Source organism: Tinamus guttatus, unplaced genomic scaffold (genome assembly GCF_059628265.1).
Source record: "Tinamus guttatus ecotype Peru unplaced genomic scaffold, ASM5962826v1 Tinamus_guttatus_pri_ptg000542l, whole genome shotgun sequence".
NCBI classification, from domain to species: Eukaryota; Metazoa; Chordata; class Aves; order Tinamiformes; family Tinamidae; genus Tinamus; species Tinamus guttatus.
The window spans coordinates 582501-608011 of record NW_028289076.1 but is presented as its reverse complement, the minus strand read 5'-3'; the positions used below and the strand labels follow the sequence as shown (position 1 = coordinate 608011).

Genomic DNA, 25511 nt, shown 5'->3' with positions numbered 1-25511 from the left:
TTTTGGATACCCTCCGAGGTACTTCAACCCTGGGGACAGTAGGAGAGAGTAAATCCTCACACACGTTTTTGTGTTGTTTTAGGGGGAAATTTCAGCAGTACTGAACTTATAGACACCCAAAGTACATTATTCTTTCAATCTCGTCTGAAATGAACAGTGACTTTCAGGATGAACTTTCCCTTTGAGTGTCTCTAGAAGAGCTGTGTGATTTGGTGCTGGCCGAAAGGGGTGTATTACCCGCTGGAGGTCACCGAGTTGTGCCAGCACGTACCAAAGCTGAATTTATTTGTTTCTGCAGTTTAGTTTTCTTTTTGTAATTTATTCTCCCCCACTAGTAATTTCTTTTGTACTGCCTGTTATAGATGGAGAACAGAGGAACATGTGGGGAGACACTTCAGCTGGAGTTTCCCTGTCCACGGCTCTGCCAGCGATTCTGCCCAGGAAGTCACCTCTGGTTGCCTCTTGTTTTGTCTCTGGGGTGCAGCACACGAGACACCTCTTAATAATGTTTGTGCAGCTGACTGGGGGCTTGAAGTGTCAAAAGAGACACTGAAGTCATCCAGCTTCTAAAAATCTTCCGCCCAAATTCCTGTATCATGAAACTACAGTCTCACTTGAGCTTATCAATAATATTGTATTTATTTCTAATTCTTAAAAATAAAATTATTTTATGGCTCTTGGGATCTGGCATCCTTGAAAATTTTTATGAAGGAAAAGTACCTGATAGGACCCCCAGATCTAAATTCATTTTAATTGTTCAGCCAACAATTTCAGGATTAATGTGGATGTATATTCTGGAAGAATATCTGCAAATTTGTTGCTTTTAAACAGATACAAAGTATAAGTCAAAGGTGACAGGAAATCTTTCTGAAGTTTGAAAGGAAATATTGTAAGCAGTGGACGCAATTATTAAGAATACTGCTCATATGGTTTCCATTTGTTATGGAAATAGCTTTGTGGCAGACTGTAACAATCTCTGTGGCCTTTCTGCATATTGACAATATGGAACTGGCTGAAAGAACTGTAAAAACAGGGTAGTGAAAGGAAACAGTATTGATCATGTCTTGGAAGAGAGACAGGAGGGTAAGATGAAGGGAACTGTATTTTGGAAACCGTTTAGGTTTACTATATATAAATTTATGCAAATTTGATGTTGAGTCAGATTGATATCAGTTTTCATTAAAAAAAAAAGGTTTCTTGAAAATAAATTGGGATTGAGGAAGTGGCATTTGCATGTTCCTGCCTGCTTTTTGGAAAGGTTTGAAATCTTGAACTCAAGAAGTATGAATATGTATATTGCCTTTCCAGTTTATTGCTTCAGCTTTTCTCTTTTAGAGCTTAGTGCATTTATCTGTCTTCTACAAGTTATTTAAAAGCCTCTGCTAAAATTAAACATTATCTCGTTCAGTTCTAATGCCCTTCCTTGAGTCTCAGGTTCAGGTTCTTGTAGTCTTTTTCTCTTTGATTCCTGTAGTGTTACTAGATTCACTCATGTTCTACTTTTGTTTTGAAACTGCCTCCTTTTAACAGAATAATCCTGCAGTTTAATGTTACAATATCTCCCACCTTCTTCGTCCAAATCTCTGCTTAGTGCATGAATCCACGAGTCACACAAACATACATGACTCGAATAATCATCCTGCAACAAGTTTCCTGTTGGGAATGTGTGTGTGCCCTTGTTGTACTGAAGTGCCGTCCTCCTTCGTTTCTTGTTTCTAAATTGTGTCTTCCAGATACATTATGGTGCTCCTGTGAGGCCAGGCAGCAAGCGTGTTTATACAGTATGGACTTTTCATTACAGCTCTTTTGAAATCCAAAAATAAGTCACATTCTGTGACTTCTGCACATAATTGTTCAAATTTTTAAGGGAATCTGTAAGGATTTGGTGCCTTGTAGAGCACCAGCCACATCATATGTGCTTAGCAAATACAAATTAAAATTTATTGTTTTAATTTTATCTTTCCAGTCCATTTCACCACATAATTGTTGATTGCAGGATTATATCTGCTATTGATTCCTGTTGATTGCAGGATTATATCAGCTTTGCATGCTGCTATTTCTTGATTTCTCATTAGGAGAAACTTTACCAATGGAAGTTTAGAAGAGGTCATATTCTGTGGACATCATTGTTTCTCTTAGGTGTTTTCTTTGCTAGGAACTGTACGAGATACACTATTGATCTCAAAACAAAACAAAAAGCGGACAATGGATCAAAGTCTGCAGCAGTTTTGAAAGTCCCATCTGAGAAACACTGGGTGAACCACAAGGACTTTGAGAGTTAGTTCCATGGTCAGCGTAACTGAAAGATGCTCATTAAAGCAACTTGGTTTGTGTCTGTAAAACCAAGGGCATAATTAGATGTCCACCTAGATTAGATTGTACTGTCACTGAATGGCTTTTGAAAGTCTCTATTTTGCCTCTCAGAAATTTATTTGCAAAAGAGTTTGTCATGTGTTTGGCCTTGATTTTTTAAAATTTTCATTTCTGCCCTGGTAAAGAGAGGACAGTGATAAAGCTCAGTTGTTAGTATTCAAGTGGTCCGTATTGATTCAGATCAACCTTCCACTGAGCTGCAGGACATCCTTGTCAAAGAGTTTAGAAAGAGTTTCTGTGTTTCTTTTCAAATTTAAATGTCCATATTAAGGTAGATTAGACTGCAGTGTATCTTTAGAAGCAAATGCAAAGCCTTTTGCAATTTCTATTGGGATCCATGTAGTAATGGGGCTGTAACTATATTTCTTACTTTTCAGAATTCCTAATAGTAAATATAAATACCTTTTTTTCCCTTGGAAATGGAAGTGATGTGAAGCAGTGGCCTCCTTGGGAATTCTATTTGTCGTCTCTCAGTTAGAATTCTGAAGTATTTTAAGAATGGTCTTCTTGCTTTGTTCATTTACTTGCATCTTTTTTTTGTGCTATTCTTTTATGTTATTGGGTTTTCTGAATTTAAGAAAATAAGAGTACTGTGCAGGAAACTCTTATGGAGTGCCTGCTATGGGAGCAGTAGGGTGAGTCCTGGAGCATCCCAGTGAGTTCTCCCTTGTCCTAGGGCAAGCAGGCGTCTTTCCTGGCTTCTCTAAAGCTCCCCTGCATAGCAGTAGCCTGTGGAATGGCTTTTGGATTTGCATGGTTCCTTCCATGAAAAAAGAAGAAAAACAAACAAAAACAGAGTTGTGATGCCTTGTTTTGATCCTGCCAACTGCAAACATGGTTGCGTTGTTTTGTCTGGGGCATTGGTTCAGAACAGCCTTGGAGGAATGACTGGCTATTACTTAATCATCAGAAATGCTTAGCAGTTTTCTCACAAGTATTTTTCTTTTTTTGAGGCCAGAAGTGTTTTTGCCGTCTTGCCACGCTAGATACAGAACACATGTCTTGATAAATTACCCGATGGGGATTCTGCTGCAGAGAGTGATGCTTGCAAAACCAAGATCAAAGCCCTTTTTTGTCCCCTTTGGTCAGCTGCTGGATTTTAAATATGTCTGTTTACAAGTCTGAGATATGCACACACTGTCACATGCAGCTGATGGTTTCGGGAGGGTGTTTCTTTGCCACAAAATCATATGAGCATGCAGATGTTCAGATGCTGTTCTTTAAAAGAGTTGATTGCAAATCCGATCATGAAAGATGATCAGCAGCTAGCATATATCATCATCTTCTGATCCAACCAGGTTCCTCTGGGAGTCAGCTGTACTGTTTCAGCATGTTGTAATTAAATTGAGTGCTGTTTAGGTGTCAGAAATTACTTTATAATGCAAGATAATGGACTTAAATAGACTTATTTGCACAATGCAAATCATAATCTAGCAAATTACCCTTAAAGGCTATATATTAAGAAACAAAACAAACCCCCAATATTCAGTAGGAAGAGAATAGGGGGTGAGAAATGCCTCTTATTTATGAATGCTAGATATAGAGTAAGTAAGTGCTTTGTTTGAAATAGTAACAAAGGAGAAGGTACTCAGTTGTTTTTAGTTAGGATTGGATGGAGGCAGGGAAATCCCTGTCAATCAGATCTTTAATACTTGGAAAACGTCCATTTTATACATGCAACAGTTACCCATGTGACTGGCTCTTGGGAGTTTTTTTGTCCAATTCCCAGAAAAGTTCTTAGGGGTTGTGAGAACTCAGCATCTTGCAGAATCAGAGTGTGATCATGAAGGCTAATATTGTTAGGAAAATAACAGGTTTACATGCACAGGGAAAACTTTTTGTGAATCAGCAGGTGGTTTCTAAAATCTAAGAAATCAGGAAAATATTTACTGATGTTATTTCTTTTTGAAAAACAGAAGTGCTTAAAAACACTTCAACATTAAAACTTCAAATAAGAAAAGCTGATTTTGTTTATTTCAATCATCTCAAGTCTTTTATTTGTGATTCGAATGTACTTACTCTGTATTTTCAATCTTGAGGATCTCATTTTATCTTTTGAAAGGCACAGTAAGAGAAAACATTTCTGCAAAATATGTATTTCATTACAAGGCGTAATTCACGCTTATAAAGAGAGGAAAAAGTCAAGCTCTATCAGAAAATCTGTGTCTTAGTCATGTTACGTGTGTGTGCCCATACCTTTGTACAGAAAACTGCATTGGATTTCTGTGGTCAGACCCAGGGTGTGTGGGCTGGACTCCCTGATGATGCAGAGCAGCACTGCAGTGTTGCCCTTTTTAAGAGTTGTACATATAGGTGTAAGCAATCATACTGAATATCAAAAGCCAAGGAATGTTAGAGATTTAGTTAAAAAAACAAAAAGTACAAAAAGTAAAAACAAAAAAATAAAAGGGGGAAACTACTTTGCCGGTGTGCAATTTATTAGGTTCCATAAGCCATTTGAAGACCCCTGACCCCTGCTCCCATAAATAACTGTTGAATTCTGGATGTCTTTTTTGAAAAGGTTTCAAGTGTGGTGAAAATTGGTGTTTAGCTCAAAGATCTTCAATCTGCTTTCATTTATTTTATTTAGTTGCCAGAAAAATACTATCCTCTGCCCCCCTTCCCCATTCTTCATTTGCCAATAGCACTGATGGGGAAATATGTGCTGTGCCACGGATGCATAATTTAAAACAATTGTGCGAACCTGAAACCCAGAGTCTTCCTTCATTTAACGTTTATCTCAGGATGTTATCTTTTGTACTCGATACCCTTCGGTAAGCACAGCCTGACACGTCTCGTGGCCTTTACCTTGTGTGATAAAAGAGCTGGAAACGCTGCTTGGCACCACCTGGAGAAGCGGAGGCAGCCCTGGAGAGCGGTGCTGCAGGAGCAGGTGACTGATGCTCAGAAATGTGCCAGTCTGGGGACACAGCTGAAGGCTTCTCATGGGCAAGGGGGATGGGAAGGGGAAAAAAAATAAAAAGGCAGGAACATTAATACATCTTCCTGAGGTTTGATGGGACATATACTGCCTACTGTTCCATCTGGTGCTTACGATAGCGCGGCGTATTAGCGTGCTGCAAGTTCATAATGTATTCAGGGCGCGAGCGCCGCGCATAGCGATCGCGGCGGCCTCCTCCCCGCAGCCCCGCTGAATTTCAATGATGTTTGTGCGTGCGAGCCGGGCTGAGCAGAGCGCGGGGACCGGGGACGGCACCAGGGGCCCTGGCTGCTCTGCGCTTGCTTTCTCTGCCCTTTTTATTTTTCTCCTGTTTTTTTTTTTTTCCTTCTTCCCTTCTCCTGATTTATTTTACTCAGGGAAGTTAAAAGACAGGTTGAGTTCTTGGGCTAGCTGATTTCATAGCTTCTGGCACTGTGAAATGTGCTTTTTTAAGGCTCTAGTCTGTTTTCTTTTTGCTCATCCCAAAGTGCTTAAATGTCCTCTTTTATAATGTGTTGATGAAGTTACTCTAAAAGCAGTCTCATAAAGCATTAAAACAGCACATCGCCATTCTGCTTCAACTCTAGAAATCCTCTGCTGCCAAATTAATGAACAACCAATATTTTGAATTATGCAGTTCGTAGTTGGGTTCTCCTGCAAAGATTTCCTTTTGACTTTATATGCACTGCCCTGACAGGCTAAGTACCTAACGGGAGCAGCTATGAAGGGTTTCGTAGGACTGAGGTCTTTTTATTTTTTCCCTTGTGGGAAATGCACAGTATGTTCATTTCATTTCTTCCTACCCTGTCCTCTTTGAAACTCTGTTAAGACGTAGCCATGATTGGAGACAATCTAAAAATGACACCAGGGCAGCTCTTGAACTGTTCATTTGGTTTCTAAACTGGCCAAAGCCGGAGCTCCTCTGGTGTCCCAGTGCTGGGAAGCTCCCTGCAGCCCCTGTTCCCATAGCCTTCCATGGTGAGAAGTTTCCGTGCAGGGTGGGCTCTTTCCTGTGGGATTTGCAGGTGTCTGGAGTAATGTTCAAGTCGCATTTGCCTTTGCTGGTGACTACTTCTAAACTGCTTTACAAGTTCTTAAAAATCCTACCCTGCTTTCTGCTTAAGAGGAAAGAACATTAAGACAGCAGCCGTAGTAGAGGTCCTGCTTGATGGATGCATTTCGTATCTAGTCCTCTACCTGCACAGCTGGCCTCAGCTTTCTGCACAGAACTGGCTGTGATTTGAGGCTTTAGCTTAATCTTTAAAGTGTGTGACTGTCATGCTAATATAACTTTAATAAAAGTGGACTAGGTAGCACTTTGAACTCCTCCACTTTAATTTGGAATTAATCTACTTGATTACTAGAAAAGATCTTGCTATAGTTCTCATCCTTTCTTTCAAATACATCCAGCTGTGACTTTTATAAATACATATTTTCAGGGAGTCATTTAGCCACTCTTGCATGGGTAAGAAATGAAAAATGCATTAGTCATCTTGACAAAGAGCAACTTGACTTCTTTTGATTCATCATCTGAATATCTGTTGTCTGATGCCTTAAGTACATTCCTTGTTTATTGATAGTGCATTTAGACCTAGATATTAATGCCTTGGCTTAAATGCTAATTGTTTTTTCTTCATTTTTTTCCCTTAAAAAATTCAGGAAGGCTAATGTTAATGAATAGGAATGTGGAGGAGGTAGTATGGATAATTCAAGCAAGTTTAGTCAGCACTTACAAGATTCTTGAAATGTTTCTTGATGTCCTACAGAACTGTTAACATCTGCATGGCTTGTGAGAAGAGCCACATTTATTACAGCTGTATGCAGGCTAGAATGTGAAAGCAAGGGAGGGAGGAATCTGAGCTAAGAATGAAGCAGCTGGCTTTCGGTTGCAAAGATTTATCATTTTACTCTCATTACAAACAGTAAACTCTGCTTGGACTCTTTCACATCAGCTTCTTTGACATGGCAGGTTGAAGGCTTGGGAGTAGCTATCAGTGGATGCAGTGCTACAGAGTGCACGGTTTGAAAGAAAACAAGGGGTTTAGGTAAATAATCACAAGTGAAGTTCAGCATGACATTCCAGTGTGACATATAACATGGTGCAGAGCATGTGTTTGAAACCTGCGTTCGAGGTGGTGAAAAAAGAGAGAAAGATACAAAGAAGAAATTAAAAGAAAAAACAGTAATGAGAGGTCTTTTGGCCCTTTACAGAAGCAGAGAAAGCATCTGCTTTCTCACTGCTGTTCTTTTCAGGGTTTGAGGTTGTTAGAAGAAACAAGAAGCCGTTAAAATATTCCTGAGATCCATTTTTGTGCTAGAGCAAAAAGGGAAGAACAGTACCAGGATCCCATTCTCTGCTTCGCTTCTTCCTTTAATAAATCGCATACAAATTTCCAGGATCTTTTCTTTTTTTCTCCGAATGTTGTCCTCCCCAAGTTCTTCCTCAGGCATCTCAGGTATTGGTTGCCACAGTCTTTGTTTCAGTTCAGATTTTTACAGTGTTTATTCCAGATTTATCTATTTGGTATGAATGTAACCTTGTATTTTTCTTGGTCGTCCTTTCTGTAGCTTGGTATGGTTGCTCATTTTTTTGTTTGGGTTTTTTTCCCCTGTATGCTTCAAGCTCCCCTTTACCAAACAGATGTCCCAGGCAGCAAGGGGAGGGAACTCCAAGTACCCCAAGAGTTGCCCAGGTATCTTGATCTACTCACACTTCTCCACTGATCATGCCCTGGGCTACAGCAGATGTCCACCCCGATAACCTACCATGTTCCTTTATCCTCTATGTGACCTCAGTCTTTTCCACTGTTACTGTCATCATCACTTAATTATAGCCTATATAAGAGCTCCAACATATAATTAGTGCCTCATCTTCTTTCCATTCTCTTGACAGCATAACAGAGGCAAAAGCAGTTTTTTAAACATTTCAGTTATGAAAACCACCACATATGATTCAGCTGCATTCAGCACCTCCTGCCTTCTGAAGTCATGGTTTGGGTTTCTTAAAGTTTATTTCCATGTATTCTTGTGGAAATAGATTTTGTGTTAATTTCAGACAGATTGTTGGACTGAAAAGAATTATGTGCAAAACCAAGTAGGTTTGTAAGTCAGATCTCATTAACACCTTTGGAAATGACCTGTTAAGTTTCTAATAGGTCATTTGTATGCGCAGGTACTGATGCTACTTGCTCTGTTGCAATAATTATGAAAAAGATAATGAATAGGAATTCACTTGGGGACAACTCTTCTTGTTAACTGCTTAGCATTTCATACAGGTACGCAGTTTTTTTCTTTTTTTTTTTTTCCATTTTCTTTTGCAATTCTGGAATTTGCCTTGTGTAGTGGTTGCAGTTCAGTAACTCTATTTCCTCATGTTCCAGGCTGCTTAAATCTTACTAGACCAGTACAGAAATTTTTTACATCTCCTCTTCCAAGTGGAAACCATACAGAAATGTGTCCTCGCAGGAGATCCCAATGAATAAAGTGTCTTGCTGTGCATTTGAGTTGTCTTACCACTGGGATTTTACTTTCTTAATATGTACTTGGTGCCAGAAGGATGCTCGTCAAGCTCTCTTAGCTGCCCTAGTGTTTTTTCTTTTATTTCTGCTCGCTTGCTATCTCATCTCCTTGATTGACTAACAATATAAAGAAAATCTCTGTTTGTGCTTGGTTCTCTGTGGTGTGATGCAAGAAAGAAACGGCTTTAAATTTTGATGGCATATTTTAAAATGCACATATTATCCCATCCCTATAGTTTTATGGACGTGACGTGGATTCTGGTAGCTGGATGCAGTGTGTGCGGTTGTAGGGAGGAAGGTGGCTGACGTGCTGCCTGCTGCGCTTCCCTTTCCGAGGGTCTCCTGCGGAAGACCATCTCCAAAGAGGAGCAGCTGGGACAGCGTGTGCGTGTATTAAAGGGCTGATGGTTTTCCTTGCAGTCACTGCTAGCCAAGGCTGCATCTGAAAATTTGCTTTTTTTTTTTTTTTTTTTTTTTTAAGAATTTTCTGCAGCCAGTATTTCCAGAACTTGCGATCTGTTTGCTACTGCAGAAAAGGAACATCCTGATGTAGAAACCCATAGTTACATAAGCTTTCCCTCATTTATTGCATGTTTGAGGTTATCTTTCACAAGCTATTGGGAAGAAATTTTTGTGAAACACCTTCCTTCTGCTTTACGAGGACGTCGCCATGCACTTTTCTTTTGCAGCACTGGAAGGGAGGTTTTTGCCGTGTTCCTGGCACTATTTCGGCTCCCTCTAGTGGTCGAGAGCACCCTCAAAAATCCTCCCGTGGATGTTTGCCAACGTTGTTTCTCTAAGTTTGATACAGTCTTGTCCTGCACTTATTGTCATCCGGGAATGCTGAAATGAGTCCTGTGATTATCCCAACCACTGGAAGACAGAGACTGTGTTGCCCTCTCCATCATGCTGTGCCCTCCTGGAGATGAATTTTTTCCCCTGTTGAATGTTCTTTCTTCCTTTTATTTATTTCTATTTTTTTTTTCCTCACACAAGTCCCTCCAAAAAAATGGCCTTTCTGCTTCATCTGCTTCTCAGTGAGGCAAAAGCTACATCTGTGAGTAGCCCCACGGGAGCTGCTGCCAGGGCTGTAGGCCAAGCGGATGGCCAGGACACGTCTGCTCGCACAGCACGGAGAGAGTTAAATCTGCTTTCCATGAGGTTAGTGCAGGCTGGAAAACTCACCGAGTTGTGGAGGGTTAAGTGCCCGCACGTGGAGCGCTCCCCGTTCAAATGCACCCGGCTTGCTCAGTATTTCCCCTGCACTCGTAGCGTTGAGTGGGTTCTCTCTGGTGTCTGACTTTCTGCCCTGCAGTTTCCCCTCCATTTAACACTCCCTTCAGCTTCAGGAGGCTTCAGGAATTGAAGCCTCTTTCTCACATTTTCTCTGAAGCAGAATTTAAGAAAAACGCATGCTAAGTATTATTATGTACAAAATCAGAGAAGTCAAACTTGATCAAAAATAGGTGTATATATATGCATATATATACATGTACGTGCACACTCACATACATATAAATATATATGTCACAGAGGTGGTACAGCAATATTAAGCTATTATGTTGGAATTGCAGTTTAACTGACTTGATGAAAATGAGGACAGGTTCTAGAAATGTAGAAACTTTTGCTTTTATGTATTTCTTTTTTTTTAAGAAAAAAAAGATATTCTGAATGTTCTGAGCATGAATTACAGCATGTTTTGTACAACTTGCCAAGCATGGCAATACTTAGGATAATCAAAATTGTTTAAAACTTTGCTCATATTTCCTATGGTATCTTTAATAATTGATGTCATTTTTTCTGTTCAGGCTGTTCAGGCTGTTCTGTGCTTTTTCAGTATGTTTTTCTTGCTGTTATTTAGAATTCAAAACCAAAGAAAGATGCTTTGAAAGAAGGAAGTTCTGAGGTTTACTGTGCAAGAGTAGCAGCCTGCGGTGGTTTAAAGGTCTGGAGAAGATGTGTGTAGTTGTCTGTCCTGTGCACAATCTCCTGCAGTTTTCCTGCAGTTGTTGGCAGCACCTCCGGTTAGGTCCAAATTCCTAAGTCTTTCTGGAATTGGGGCCTAAAAGTCTGCCCTTCTCATCTAAGGAAGTATTTGAGGTGGAGAGCCCTAATTTCACATGAACTTTCTGATAATTTCTCCCTTTCTCCCCCAGTGCTCCCAGTGCTGCTCTCGGGTGTGATTCAGTTGCCAAAATACAGCCGAGTTGGTGACAAGCAGCACCCAGAAGGAGCTGCCGTGTCACTAATAACGAGCCCCCTCACACTCTGTCTAGACAGCCAGTCATGTAAACACAAGATGTCTTTAATGGCATCATTTGATGATGTGAAGTGGTAGTCTTCCAAAGTGTGTGTTTCCACAAATGTCGAAGTACTGATTAGGGTAATAAATTGCACTACTTAGAGATTGCCAGTGTGTAATCCCGCCATAGGGAAAAACACCGTAGTTTTTTTTTTTTTTTTTTGTCACTGGTAGTGATAGTAAGAGAGAGTAGCAGGGGCAGCACCTGAGATTTCAGGGAGAAAATAGATTTCAGCAAGTATTTTTCCCTGGTGGGATACCTGGCTGGCTGGCCGAGTATGGGTTGAGAAATTAGTGTGCCTGGAGACTGAGTGATCTAGGGGAGGATCCGCAATCCGCATGTCACCAGCGTGTCCCACGCTATTAGAGCAGTTGGAACGCTTTTGGTTTTGAAGAGACAAAGGGTCTAGAGTCCAGAATATCTAGAGTATTTACAGCACCTGATGGAGCAGCCTTAGGAATTAATAAATTAGAGGCTCTTCCTTCTTTTCCCTGATTATAGAGCGTGTGTACTCTCCTGGTTGAGCTATCGCTTCTTTGTTTGCTGGTGGGAATTAGGCAGCTTTCTTGGAACAGGAATATCATTTGCTGTTGAGAGGAAGTTTGTACTGTGACTGCATGTCCTCTCTCTTTTACTGATAAGGTTTTGCTCTCCAGGCCTACCTCTGGCATAATGGAATAAAGTTCTAATTCCTTAAAGTATTGTAGCGAGAAATCAGGTTCTTAGGTGGCAAAAAGTGCACCATCTGATGGAACTGGAATTTTAGCGCTTGGTTCACAAGGTGTGGAGCTGTCTTTCATGGAGTAGCTGACACCAGACTTTACAGGATCATGGCTTCTGCCTTCATAGGGTGCTTTGATAAAGTGCATTGGCAAATTCCTCTGTTTAAATAAATAGACTGAAATGTATATCCACTCCCTTCCCAGTAGTCCCTATATCATCTTTTCAGATGTCTAACCATGTAAAAGTGTCACCTCCTACCCCTGTATATGATTTTTATGAGCTTAAAGAACTTCTGACGTGCTTTATAAATATAAATGATAGCTTTTAAATGTGCAACCATAATAACCTTTCACTGGCAGAATAATTTAACACTTAATGTTGTCCTGAATCTAAATAACTTATTTTAGATTATTTTATCTACTCTGAAATTGTATGAGAGACTTCAATTCTATTTAAATCTAATGGAATACTGATATGAGTACTCTCTTAGGACTTTTCTAAAATGAGTGCCGCTATGTATTACACTCCAGTTTCAATATTACATGAGTGAATTAAAAAATAGGGGGTGCGTATCTTTTGGTTCAGAATTTTAGCTGTGTGTAACAATTTACTCTTAATTTAGGACCTTACAAACTTTGGATTAAAAACATATTTATAAACATGCCTTTTGGAGAGCTAGTCTGGAAACTGTAATTGGTGTTGGGATAGAAAATGTTTTATTCCTTTTCCTGTTGCTGGTGGGAATGTCATGCATAATATGTATGATTGAGTATATAAGAGTGTGCAAACAATGCTAATTTGATGCCAAGGGCATTTAACTTTCTTAAATATCACTCTAATCTGCAGTTTATGATATATCATGCAATCCTGGCAAGGGTAGAACTTCACCAGCGTTAGTGCAAAAAGGGGAATGAATCACAGATCGGTGAGACTTTGTGAAGCCACCTCTCAAAACGCCCCAGTGGTTTCCTTCATGAGCATGTGAGGAGTGAAGGGAGGGTTTTCCCCACTGTAGTCTTTGCATTTGCCTTCACTGTAGTCACAGCAGGGCTGGACAGCTTGCCCACAGCGACTCTGGGGTCTCCATCCTTGGAGATACTCAAATCCATAGGGATGGGGTCATGACCAAGCTGTTCTACGTGACCCTGTGTAAGGAGGGGCCTTGGAGCAGCCCATCTCTCAACCCCAGCTCGTCTGGGATCCTGCGGAGGAATCGTCACTTCCCTACATGGCAGGAGAGCCTGGGGGTGGATTTGGCCAACTCTTGATCCAGCTGTATCCCGGCCTTCAGTTCTGCACGCAGGAGGCAGCCTGAACCTCTTCTTCATCTGATCTGGACCTCAAATGTTTGGTCATCTGATCTTTGAAATACTAGTAGTTGTTCCTGCTTTGTGAAAGAAAATCCCTTCCAGCACACAGTTCTTGTTCTGGGAGCTTGTCAACAGAAAGCAAGTAAAAAAGACCCAGGAAACAATAGTTTGGAAAACAGTATTTAAATAATGATTGTGGGAGTACTTGCTTATTAATTGCATTAGTTATACATGCATATATTTATAGGCGTTTTTATGATGCATGGAGGAGTATTTAGAATAAATCTGCATTGTCTTCACCTTCAGTACAGGCCAACTGGTATTTATTCAGCTATGACAAGGGAATTTGTAGGCTTTATTTTTTGTGGGCTTATTGAAATGTAGAGCAGCTGCCACAATTTGGCCCTTATTTAGCTTGTCTGTTCCTGCTGAAATATTTTATAAGCTGTTATGGTGGTAGCTGATCTAGATTTAAAATGAATACATTCTCCTTCTTAAAGCAGTATTGCTTTAAATTACAAAAAGAAGACAGGAAAAAAGTCATCAAAAATGTACAATTCTGACAGGATTAAGTTTTTAATTATTAAATACCTAAAAGTGGATTTATGAGTTTTGAAACATGTCAGTTTGTTAATTGAGAGGGAACACAAATCTTTCTGGCTCATTTTCTTTCCTTTTTTTTTGTTTCTTTTTTTCTTTTTGCTTTTGTATGAAATTATATGGTAAGACAAGTTTATTTCTTTCAGGAGAAAATAGCATGTTCAAGCAAAGCCAAGCCATCACATTTTTGTCTCTACTCTGAGATTGGACTTTGCATTGCTTGTTTTGTAATATACTTAACTATCTAGCTTTCAATTGGTAGGTCATGAACATGGCACGCACTTATTTTTTTTCCCTTTTTATTTAATTATTTATTTTTTGACAGCACCCTTTAAGGATTTAAATTTACAACTACTCAAAACATGTTTTTACTCTAGAGTGGAATGGCAGCTAAAAATAGTGTTTTTGCTTTGTCTGTTGGTTGTCATAACAGTGTGACCAGCCTGGTTCCGTTATGAGTCTAAGGCATGACCCAGAGCAGAGTCCCTCATCACCTCTTTTACATAATCCACACATTCTTCAGAGTAGACCTGGTAGACAGTATGACAAAAATGCTGTTTGAGCTTTTGAAAAGCAGAGGTTGCATTATTCTCATTGCTTTTTTTAGCACATCTGAAGAAAGCCCCTGATAACATAATCCGAGATAACTTTAATGATCTCCCAAGATGCAGAATTTCTGCTGCCAGCTTCTGCATGTAAAATGAGCTGAAATGGCTAAACTGACTGTGCGCTCTCATCTCTTTTCACGAATAGCTGGTGATAGGAAATGGTCAACTGTCTCAGCAGAGAAGAACCAGGATAAGATTGTAGCAAAGCTGTTACTTTGCTCTTGCCAAAGGGTCATCTTTGGTGTATGAGCTTCATATCCACAGCACTAAAGACGTAGCAAAATGTTATGTCATCTTGCAAGCTTTGACGCTGGCTTCCATCCCTTGCCTCCAAACATGCTCCTTCCTCAGGGATCAAACGTGCAGAGGTCGTGTTTTGTGGCATGAGACTGAGTCTGAATGCGTGAGCTACTTATTGATATTGCTGTTCTGAGAGTTGTGTTGGCATTAGATGTTTCTCCTGGAAACAGGGCAATGTTTTGTTTCGAGCCCGGTCACGTGGATGCATCTGGAGCTGTTAAAAAGCAAGGTCTGTATCATGCCTGTTTGTGGTCAGTTGCTTGTAGCACAAAAACACCCGTGGTATTTAGGTTCTCAGTTTATTTATTAAAGAATAGTCAAAAGAAATGAGTGGAATGAAGGCTGAGCCAGTCTCCAAACAAGTTTGCAGCGTGACCAAGTTTGAAGCCTGCTTTTCTGGGGGAGAGGCTGAGGCGTTCTTGTCCAAATGTTGTGTTTTGTGGCTGTATCGCTCACAGGAGCGGAGGGTCTGGGCGGGTTGGCTCTGCAGTCTGTTTTGGGCTAAAGCCACACATTCTCAAGCGAGTCATTTTCAACTACGGCTGGTTTTTTAGACCAATACCATCTTGGTAATCACAATCTGTATTAAGTCCCACAGATTTGGGCTCACAGATTTTATATAACCTGGGGGGTGGGGGCAGGTGCCAATCCTCATGTCCTCTGTAGAGTTTGTTCATTAGTTTCTGGGAGTTTAAAGGCAATGAGACAGTGGGACCTTCTAATTTTGGCGTTTTTATTTTTAACGTGTTGGAGCAAAAGTAGTAAGTACTGTACAGTCAACATAGAGTGTCTTTAAAAATCTTTCATGCCTGAATATACATCTGGAACTGTTTGCACTAACTAAAAGTAAAATAAATGCCAGAGCATATTATACCATACTTTTTTTCATTTAAAAAAGGAAATTGAAAACACACCACTCCTAGAAATGCTTGACATTGAATTGGCTATTGAAATGGTATCAGTAAAGTATTTATATATTCCATATTTTGTTCCATACATCAGCCTTCCTTGATGCGTTAGACTTGGAAGCGTGCCACATGAGTTGAAATGTTGCCATATATGAAAGACCGCCTTGTTTTAAAAATGGAGTAAATCATTTAGGATACAGGACATAAAGTAAATCAGTTTGAATACATGCACATCTCTTGTTGTCCCTTCCCTACTCTCCCTCATTTTGCTTTCAGTCCTTTCCATATCTGTCTTCAGAAGTTGGCTATGCATACAGTAAATACCAGTGTTCGCCTAACAGCTAAATGTAGTGATAAAAATTACTCCTACCATAAAGGCTGAATGTATGACAAGAACAAGATAGTTCCATGAACCAAGAAATTCACAGGAGAAATATCATAATTTAGAGTCGGTTTTATAACATTCTTTAATTTAAAATGGAGCAAAATACTCTGTGGTTAAAATCACAGCTCTTCGGTCCTTGCTGTAAAGTAGATTCAAGAATGTATATTTCATTTTTTTTTAATATAACCCAAAGCAAATGCAATAGATCTCTGCATACTTGAAACATATTTTCTGAATTTATTCTAAGTCTCTCGCTGCACCAGAGGGCTGTGTATATGGATTAGGACTAACCCATTATTTCACCATCTATCTCCATGCTGGATTGATTGCAGTGAACAGTGAAGAATGAATTGCAGATGTCTCTTTTTCCCTTTAGTTTGGAGGATCTCTGGGTTTCAGCCCCTTATGATCAAACTGGGTTAACCGTCCCAGCCCTGCCAATGCTTACAAGTTTTCTGTGGAAGAAATCTTTGCACCTGAAAAAAGTTACTCTCCTGATATATTCAGAGCCTGTGCTCTGAAGTGTGTGATGGTGTGCGATGTGGTCTGTATAAAACTGCTTGTCTGTCCCTAATAATTCAGGATTATAGTTTAAAATGTCAGATTCCAAACGAAGTGTATCAGGATCAGCTTTGCAGAAGCTTAAAAATGGTTGGAATTCAAGAAATTAAACAGTTTGGGAATGTTTTCTCACTTTTCTCGCAAATTTCAGGCAAAACTCAGGGTATGTAAACCTGAGTGACAAATCTAGAGCAAATCTACATGATATCCACAGGCAGGATTTCACAAATAAAAGATGTTTTTTCCTCTTAAACAATTATTTCTTCCCCTGAAGACTCTCATCCTCTCTGACTGTAGCCAGGTAGCCAAACATCCCCAGAGCGATTAGTAGAAAATGTCTATGCATTAGGACTCCCATGGAATAACGTGCTTTGAGGAAAAGTGGCCCATGAATACAGCGTAAATACCACTTTGCTTTCACCTCTCATATTTCCAGGTTTTTTCTTTTCAGTGCTTAGAGGTGGAACTGTTTCTGTTTCCTTTTAATTAAAAAAAGAGGCATTTGCTGAAGCTGGAGTTTCAGGGTAGGTATCAGACATTACAGGCCTCACAACTTAAGCCCACAAGCGCTGGTAGCGCGTTAGCAGCCGTGGCTCTGTCCCCAACAGCCTTCCTCCATCCTTTGAGACGTTTTTCTCTTAAAACTGAAGCGTTGGAGGCCCTGCCACAGGGAGGGCCACGTTCTCCTGGGCTCAGCACGCATCTCTCCAAGCACATGGGAGAGCTTTGCATTTGATGCCGTGCTGCTTCCAAAGCCCCCTTTCTTTCGAGGAAAGCCTCGGCTCTGACAAGATAATCTCCTACCCTGGCCAGAAGTGTTTGGAGGTGTCTTGAGAGGAGCCCGGTATCTCCTGGTGGTGCTGGAGAGCTTCTGGATGACTCGAGATAAATCTGTCCGCCGAGGGACCCGTGCACTGGTTTGCGTGGCCTGGGAGGCAAACCAAAGCAGTCTGGAACAGCCTGTCTGCAGAGGGGTTTGTAGGGAGGTGCACGGAAGGTGATTAGGTAAATCAAGCCTAATGTTGGTAGAGTTATAGGAAAAGTGCAGAGGTCTGCACGGGTAATTTTAGTGATGTAGAAAACAGCTCGCCTGCCCTGCTCGAGCAAATAAAAACCAGGTCGCAGCAGAATGAAAATCTGAAATTGGCGGGCAACACCAACACACCACCGAGTTCGGTTTAAGTAACAAAATCTAGGCAGCTTTCTTGAGAAGCTTTCCGTGCAATGGAGCTCCTCTCCGAGCAAACCCGCGTTTGGCGCGGGGCAGGGGAGCCGCGGAGCAGAGCGCGGCGCTTGGCCGCAGCGCCAGGATCCCTTTTAGCTCTCGGCAGCTGCCTGGAGGATACAGGCTGTGCCTGCTCCGTGTGAGCAGCCGGCTGCTGGCGCGTTGGGTTTCTCGCGCTCTTCCTTCCACCCACCTCCATCTCCTCTCCGCCTGTGTCTGCGCTCCCACATGCTTCAAATCTGTGTACCTGGACTGCCTTCCTTAACAGTTCAGCGTGAGTGTTAGCAGAATGAAAACCAGATGGACCAGCAGTTCCCACTGTTATCTCCCCACCAGCTCTGGCAAGCCTCCCTTTCTCTCTCCTTTCTTGGCATGGCAGAAATATTTGCCTTTATTTAGGAGGGCTTGGGCTCACTGCTGTGCCTCTTTCCCTCTGTTGCAACATGAGCTGAAAGCTATTTATTCCCTTGTTGCTGAGGTTGGTTGAGGTGAGTGCGAGATGAATTCAGCTATTAAGGAAGCAATTAACATTTCAAGGCTAGTTTTCGTAGTTCTTTATGTTAAATGAATGGCTTGTTGCGGATATAGATTTAAATGTTGTAGTGTAGTAATGTGGAGAGGAATTTCTACAGAATACTTTTCAGAACTTGCTTTTCTTTTCCAGCATGCAAGAGTTTTATTTGCAATTCAAGCAACAATAAATTTCACCTGTCTGTAGAAGTCTTAAATATTAACTGAGTCATTTTGGATACTGTTTCTTATCCTGCTGAGATTCATTAACTTTCAATCAACGCTGCAAATCGTAGCCTACTGTTACTGTATTCCCCTTATACAGCCCTTGTGTTGCTGTTTATTTTCTCCAAAACCGTCTCTAAATTCTTTGTGAAATGACTCCCTTACCTTGAAAAATGAACGATCTGTTGCTGCTCTACAAAGGTTTTAACATTGCAGTAGGTTACCGACCATGTCTGTATTGTACTTGCTCAGTTCCAAGTTAAAGATTGGGATTTGCTAAACACACTGTTATTTTTTTACCTTTCCCCTCCTCCCTCTATATTCTGATTACTAAGTACTCTGATAATGAAGTGTTGTGATCAAGGATTGTGAAATGAAGGGTTGTGAAACCCTTTCTTTGTAGAATGTGTGAATTGCTTGTGATTTCTCTGTCTCTCAGGGCAAAATTTAGATTTGTCTTGGTAAACTTTGTATCCTGTTAGTAAGAACAAGGAGTATGCATGTAACACTGGAGTTGGAGGTTTTTACAGGATGTGCTTGATTTTGCCATTCTCGGGTTAAGAAACACAGATTCGTAAATTTATCCTCTAGTCCTGATAGCTCCTTGATTTGCAAAATGCAATGAATAGAGCTTGTGAAAAGAGCATGTCATACAAATACTCCCCACCCCCCAGAGAAGGCATGGAAAAACTTAAAAGCCAAACTGGATTACATCTTTACTCAAGATGGCTCCCTAAACTTCCAGCATGACTAATGAAATCTTTATTTTGCTTTCATTTGATAAATGATGTCATGTTTTGCCCGTTTTTGATAAACAAAGCATAAGGTTTGCTGTTTTTTTTTCCTTATCCATTTTTGCTTCAGTTTTAATATAGAAGTTAAAAAAAAAAAAACCTACTTGGAAAAGAAGATACTCCCTATAACTTCTGTATCTAATATCTTGCATCTCTGCATCTTTAGTTGCAGGGAAACTGTTAGGTTTTCTTCTTACTTTTCCTTTTTTTTTTCTTTTCCTTTTTTGTATGTTTCTATTTATTTTGCAGGTTTTAGAAATTAAAGTTGTTCTTTATATGCAAAGGTATAAATCACAATATTTGACAATGCTGTGTTTTTAAAAAAATGGTATATATGTGTGGCAAATGACTTGGCATATTGTGTTTATTCTTTTTGTGAATGTAAAAATATGACGCGACATTGGCAACATGACCCAGGAGACACCTGATATTTAGCATGGGTATCTCCTCATAGTTATAGGTTGAAGAGACGTGAAAAGAACTGGCTTCAGCCAATACCTCACCCGTACTAAAGAGCTTCAGGTTTTAGTTGTACAAGAGTTGTGGTAAAGGGATTTAGTGTCTTCCCATCTCTTCATGTCTTACTTTCTGGCTAAGGTTGGAGCCTTGAAGTCAGGCGGCAATGCTGCAGCTCCAGGAGTGCTCAGAGGTAGCGTCTGCACATGCCAGAAATAAGAACAAAAAGATAATGCAGCCCCGCTACAAATGAGGCCTTACCATCTGTGTAGCACCTTCTTAAGTAAGGTTTAGATGATGCAATTTTGAAAGAACACCCTGGCATAGATAATCAGGTGTAATCTTTTGCAGCAGATGCCAAAATGGCTGGTGTCCTGCGCTAGCTTTTAAACTGTTTTATTATTATTTATTTGTTTTTCTGAGCGGACGTACGTGGGGGAATAAAGAGCGTGTTCCTGTGGTGTGTTGCAGATCGCACTGAGAAGCATTCCACAATGCCAGACTCACCCGTGGATGTGAAGACACAATCCAGGCTGACGCCTCCGACCATGCCACCTCCTCCCACCACCCAAGGAGCTCCTCGAACCAGTTCATTCACGCCCACAACGTGTAATTAGACTTATTTTCTTCCTTTCATTCTGTGTTTTTTGATTCTTTCTGTATGCAAGAAACAAAAGTAGGTGCAGGGAAGCCAGCATGGCATGGCTGGAGCAGCATTTGATTATACTGCAATAAAGTAATTAAAGCAAACTAAGAGCACAGCAGATTAATGCCTTTTAATCTGTTAAGACAGTTGTGGTAATTTCCTTGATGGCTTGGCTGCAGTGTCAAAGAACAGCGAGCACTGCCCTCCCATGTGCTAATGCACAGATCAGCCCTTCTCTCAGAAGTACAGAAAAGTCTTCTCCTCTCTGCTGCCCTTCTGCCACTCTGCTCAAAGGATCCTGTTTCCTTTTGTATAGGAAATTTCATAGGAACTGGTTGAGGGTTTTGCGTTTATGTGTTTAAACTGAGGATTATTCATAAGAGAAAATGCCAATTAGTGGGATCACTAATGATTGAGTAAAGAATTCTGATTTGTGCTGTATAATTTCTAATTAAATTTGATACACACCCCAAAATATGGAACTTTTATTGTTTTATATTGAGATTTCTAATTTGTGGCCACTTCTCTAAATCACTCAGGTCTGGACCTCTGCCTCAGTTTACCAATGTAAACACACATGAAACGAGTGATCTTGATGGCATTGCTCTGCTTTCACATCTGTGTAGCTGAGGTTCAAATCTGGTAGATTGTCTGGACTAGTCCTTCCAAAGTCATGAAACAATCCACATCTCTCCTACTAAGATTTAGCAGCAAAGTTTTGGGTCTCTTTTATGCTGCCTTGTAATGGTATAAAGATGAGAATGTGTTTACATTTCACATCTTAGATAAAATATTTTTAGAGCAGTAGAATACATATGGTTGAGCAGCATGACTGCAGCATCTTCTGTGTGTCCTGCCTAGGTCTTTTCAGCCCTTCGCTGCCTGATGCAAACCTTATTTAAACTTGGCCTCTGTGCAGAGGCCAACTGGAGGCCTTTGTACCACTTCCCAGGGAACTGTCCTGAGGATTTATACAGAGGTGTAGTGAGGAAAGTTTGTGCCAATTACTTGAATAAGCTTAAATTTAAGGTAGAGACCATGATTCTGCAAAGATCTCTCAATTTTTATTAGTTTCAGCACCTGAAATCTTAGGAACTGCTCTGGTCTAAAGTTAAATAGTTTCTGTTTTTTTCCTAGAATAGGAATCTTGCGGATTATGCTTTTCAGAGGGAGGCATCTTGTGCAGTTTGCCTTTTAGCAAAAATAAGTGGAACTGGACAAAGATTTTCTTTAATCATTTTTGTAATGATTAAAGTGTACATATACTATTCCCAGATGTTTGTTTATTTGATTGGGTTCAGCACTTTGAAAGGTATGTGAACCATAGCTGGTTTTGGGGCAAGGGAGAGGGAGACGCTGTTTATATGAAGTCTTTTATTATTTTTTTTTTTTTCACCCTTTTCACCTGTTATATTTTGCAGTTTAACCATAGCAGTTCCAACTTACGTAGTGAACAGTCACTTCTGTGTGAGTGTCTGTCGCATTCACTGTTCCTACAGTAAAGAATGCCTGTAGGCTGAATGTACTTATTTTCTGGTCAAGAGTACACTTGTTTTAGACTACTAAACTATAAAACATATTCATTTTTTTAAATTTTAAATGCTAAGTTATCTTTTGTTACAGCATAGCTATATTTTAAAGCAGTGTAGATGTCTTTGCCAGTTTGCAAATTCAGACATTATAGAGAAAGAGGTAAAGCCCTTAGTAGGGACTAAGCTTTTTGGGGAAAAAAAGATCTATTTAGAAAAGTTACATTTGGGAAGCAATTCTTAATTTCTTTTGCTGTGAATGAAGTTTTGCCTGTCTTTCTCCTCTTTATAGTTATCCTAGATAGTGAACTCTGCCATTCTGTGCTTTCTTGATTATATTCCCTAAATCCTCTTTTATAGGACAGTCCAGCACCAGAAGCTGAGTTGTATTATGGTACTTCAGTCACTTGACCAAAAATTCCTTTAAAAGGATGGTGATACCCATTTAAATCCAATAACGGAGGTGCCATCTAGAAATACAGGTGATTTTTTGAGAAAGTAGCCAAGACAAAAGGATGTCTGGCTTCAAAGAGACAATTACTAAGAAACACAGGGATTTCTTTATGGATATGCTTTTAAACAGACAGGAACTTTAGCCTATTGTTACTCTTGTCTTTCTCCTAGTAGGTTAGTGCCTTATTTTTTATTGTTTTGGGGATACATTCAGGTGTATCTGTGCTTTGGAGGAGATGAAGGAGTTGTGTGAGTGAGTGATAAAAGAAAAACATGGGGTCTTATTGAAGGCTGGAACCTGAGTGATGCCCATCCGCGGGGCTACACCAATTCATTCCTGTTTGCAGGGAGTGATCTTTTCTCTTGCCGTTCGCTACCATTTGAACTGGTCAGATCTGAGTGACTTCAGCAGAGTATCTCTGTCTGATCCTGTTACAGGTAACCTGTGTAGGTTAAGATGCCCTCAGTTTGATTCTCTCCTTTCTGTAGTGAACTAAATGGCTGTCAGAAACTGTTATTATGCAGTATGTCTGCATGAATCTCATTGTCATGAATTTTGAATTAGTACTTCAGGTACAGTTATTCCCACAATAGCCTTACAGTTATTCCCACAACAGAGGGAAAAGCATTTCCTATCTGTTTTAGAGATACTCTACTGACACATCCAAAGCCGAGCGATTTGTTCATGGTCTCCCAGGAAGTCTCTCCCAGAGAATTCTTCTCCTGAAGTCTTCTCCATCTCCCAAGTCCTGGCGCCTTAACTGCAAGGCTGAAAAGGCTTCAGTCCCCAGCGAACGTGGCACAATACCTACACAATCTGCACAGTGTGCTCCATATGTTAGGAGCGAGGAAATCTGCATCCCAAAAAAAAAAAAATAGCCTTCTCATTGGGTGGTGGAAGGCTAAAACGTGAAAGTCCTGTTTTATAAACACAGCTGTCAGTTGTGTGTACAAAACACCAGTAAAAATATTCAGAGATAAACTGAGGCTTCGTGAAATATGTCTGTACATTTTTTCCACCCCAAAAAGCAATTTTTTTAATTTTCAGTCAGATACACGCTCACGCTTGTGCGCTCTTTCTCTCTCTGACAAAAGGCTGGTGCTCAAATGATGCTTTTCAGGTCCAGGAGCACTTTGGGGGCTGTGTGGCTCGCAGCTACTGTTAGTTCCAGTCCGTACGCTGGTTAGCACCAGCTACTGCAAAGTGGATGTGAACTGCAGCGTGTCACTCTGTCAAAAGGCATAATTATCTTTGATCATGCAACTTAATTAATTTTGAGGTCAAGCACAGAAAACATAAGCTGATGGATTTCCCCTCTGTCTTTTCTCTCTTCCCGCTCCCTCCGCTTTATCCTCCCTTTTCTCTTTTTCTTTCAGTAACCAATGGCACTAGCCATTCACCAACGGCGTTAAATGGAGCTCCATCTCCTCCTAACGGCTTTAGCAATGGGCCATCCTCCTCCTCTTCCTCCTCTCTGGCTAACCAGCAGTTACCGCCAGCCTGTGGAGCTAGGCAACTCAGCAAACTGAAGAGATTTCTTACAACCTTACAGCAGTTTGGCAATGACATTTCGCCAGAGATTGGGGAGAGAGTGCGTACCCTTGTGCTAGGACTTGTGGTAAGCAAAAAACAATGCTATAAATATAACTGTGACCTTTTTCTCTCCCTCTTTTACGTTTGACGTGTTTATTGTATAAATGAGTGGGTCGCATACGCTGCACGTATCGCATTTGGAGGGTACTGCATATGTGAGAATTGAATCCTGGCTCTTGCCACCGAGCTGACATCAGCCAGCCCCTTGACTAGCTGTCAGTAAGTGGCAGCTATTCTTAACCAGACCCAGACTAGGCTCCTTTGCCAGTGCAGAATGATGCCATGATGGTGTGACAGGGTTTCCATTCGGGACTGGCAGGCTCGTAATGTAGACACAGCTTGAAGTATGTGCTATAGTAAAAAATGTTTTGGCTTTCCTAGTTTATTTGGCTTGGGGAAAGTGCCCTATATACTCAGTGACAGAATGCTGCTTGAAAGGATGAGCTGGATATACGCTTGGAGGATAACTGCAGTTGGAAACCTTTGCTCAGTACTCATTGAATCCAGCTGTGAGGGACCTGATGGGGTAATGCTGCTACGTATGTCACATTATCAATATGGTTATGTCATTGTATGTATGGGTGATAAGTTCCGATTTCTCTTATCTACATCTGTCAAGCTGTGCTGCTGTTTTACAGGCAGCCTGTAGCAAATTTGGCCCAGGACTCTTTTTATACCCAGTCAAGTCCTCTCTCTGGCAGACATCGTTGTCTCTCGTGTATCTCCTTCAGCAGTAATTAGGTGTACCAGGAAAAAAATGCTGTTGTGGTGGTCTAATTTACATCTGTTCTGAGCAGCTGCACTTGCCATTGGCTTCATATGGAACAAAGACTGTCAGCACTGTTGGATAGTAGGGCTCAGGTGTCCTCCACTTACATCTTCACCAAATACTAACTGCAAGTGATGAACCCCTGAGCTTGGCTCTGTGCTGGAGGACGTGGGCAGTGTAACTTCAACAAGTCCTGCTCGGCCTTTGCTTCCATTGCCACAATGCCCTTTTAGAGTGATTTCGCTTGTCACATAGCTCTTGTGGAAGGCTGAATTAGTTAAAAAATGGCTCTGGGAGATGGATTTACCTGCCCTTGATTTTCAGATGAAAAGTACTAGCCCACTGTTAATTACAGTTGCATTTTACCTTGCAACACTTAATCTGAGCTCTGAGAAGCAAAATAGGCTCTTTTCTTTTGGGACATGTCCATATCACATTATTCCTTTGGTTAAACCCGTGAAGCCCGTTGTCTTCATGATTATGCCCTTGGTCACTCAGTAGTGACCTTCCTACACAACCTACTGACTTCTGTAGGATTGCACAGATGCAGTGAGTAAAACTTAATAAACATTTCTCTTGTTAAGGATAGGAGGCAAAATATAGTTTTTGCTCCTCCAACTATGCCTTTAAAAAAAAAAGAGTGTGGAATTTTATATATGTTCATTCGCGCTTCTGCACTGGGAACAAAAATACAAGAGGCTCCATTAAAATATTCAGAAATTGTTGAGGAAAGCAGCTTTGGTAGTTGTTTGAAATTCTAAAGCATTTCCATGCCTAGCA

The 25511-nt window shown here is 40.6% G+C and overlaps 1 protein-coding gene across 5 annotated transcripts in view; it reads left to right on the top strand.

Annotated features, from left to right (window-relative positions):
• RUNX1T1 (RUNX1 partner transcriptional co-repressor 1) overlaps positions 1–25511 on the top strand; it is a 107298-nt gene that overhangs the window by 38661 nt on the left and 43126 nt on the right. For 4 of the 5 annotated variants that reach the window (XM_088534117.1, XM_088534120.1, XM_088534116.1 and 1 more), the window contains exons 2-3: positions 20212–20349; positions 23746–23987. In XM_088534117.1, coding sequence (XP_088390243.1) covers positions 20212–20349; positions 23746–23987 — 380 coding nt within the window. Of the gene's footprint in view, positions 1–18165; positions 18244–20211; positions 20350–23745; positions 23988–25511 lie in introns of those variants that run through there. The other variant, XM_088534121.1, reaches the window with a different exon arrangement.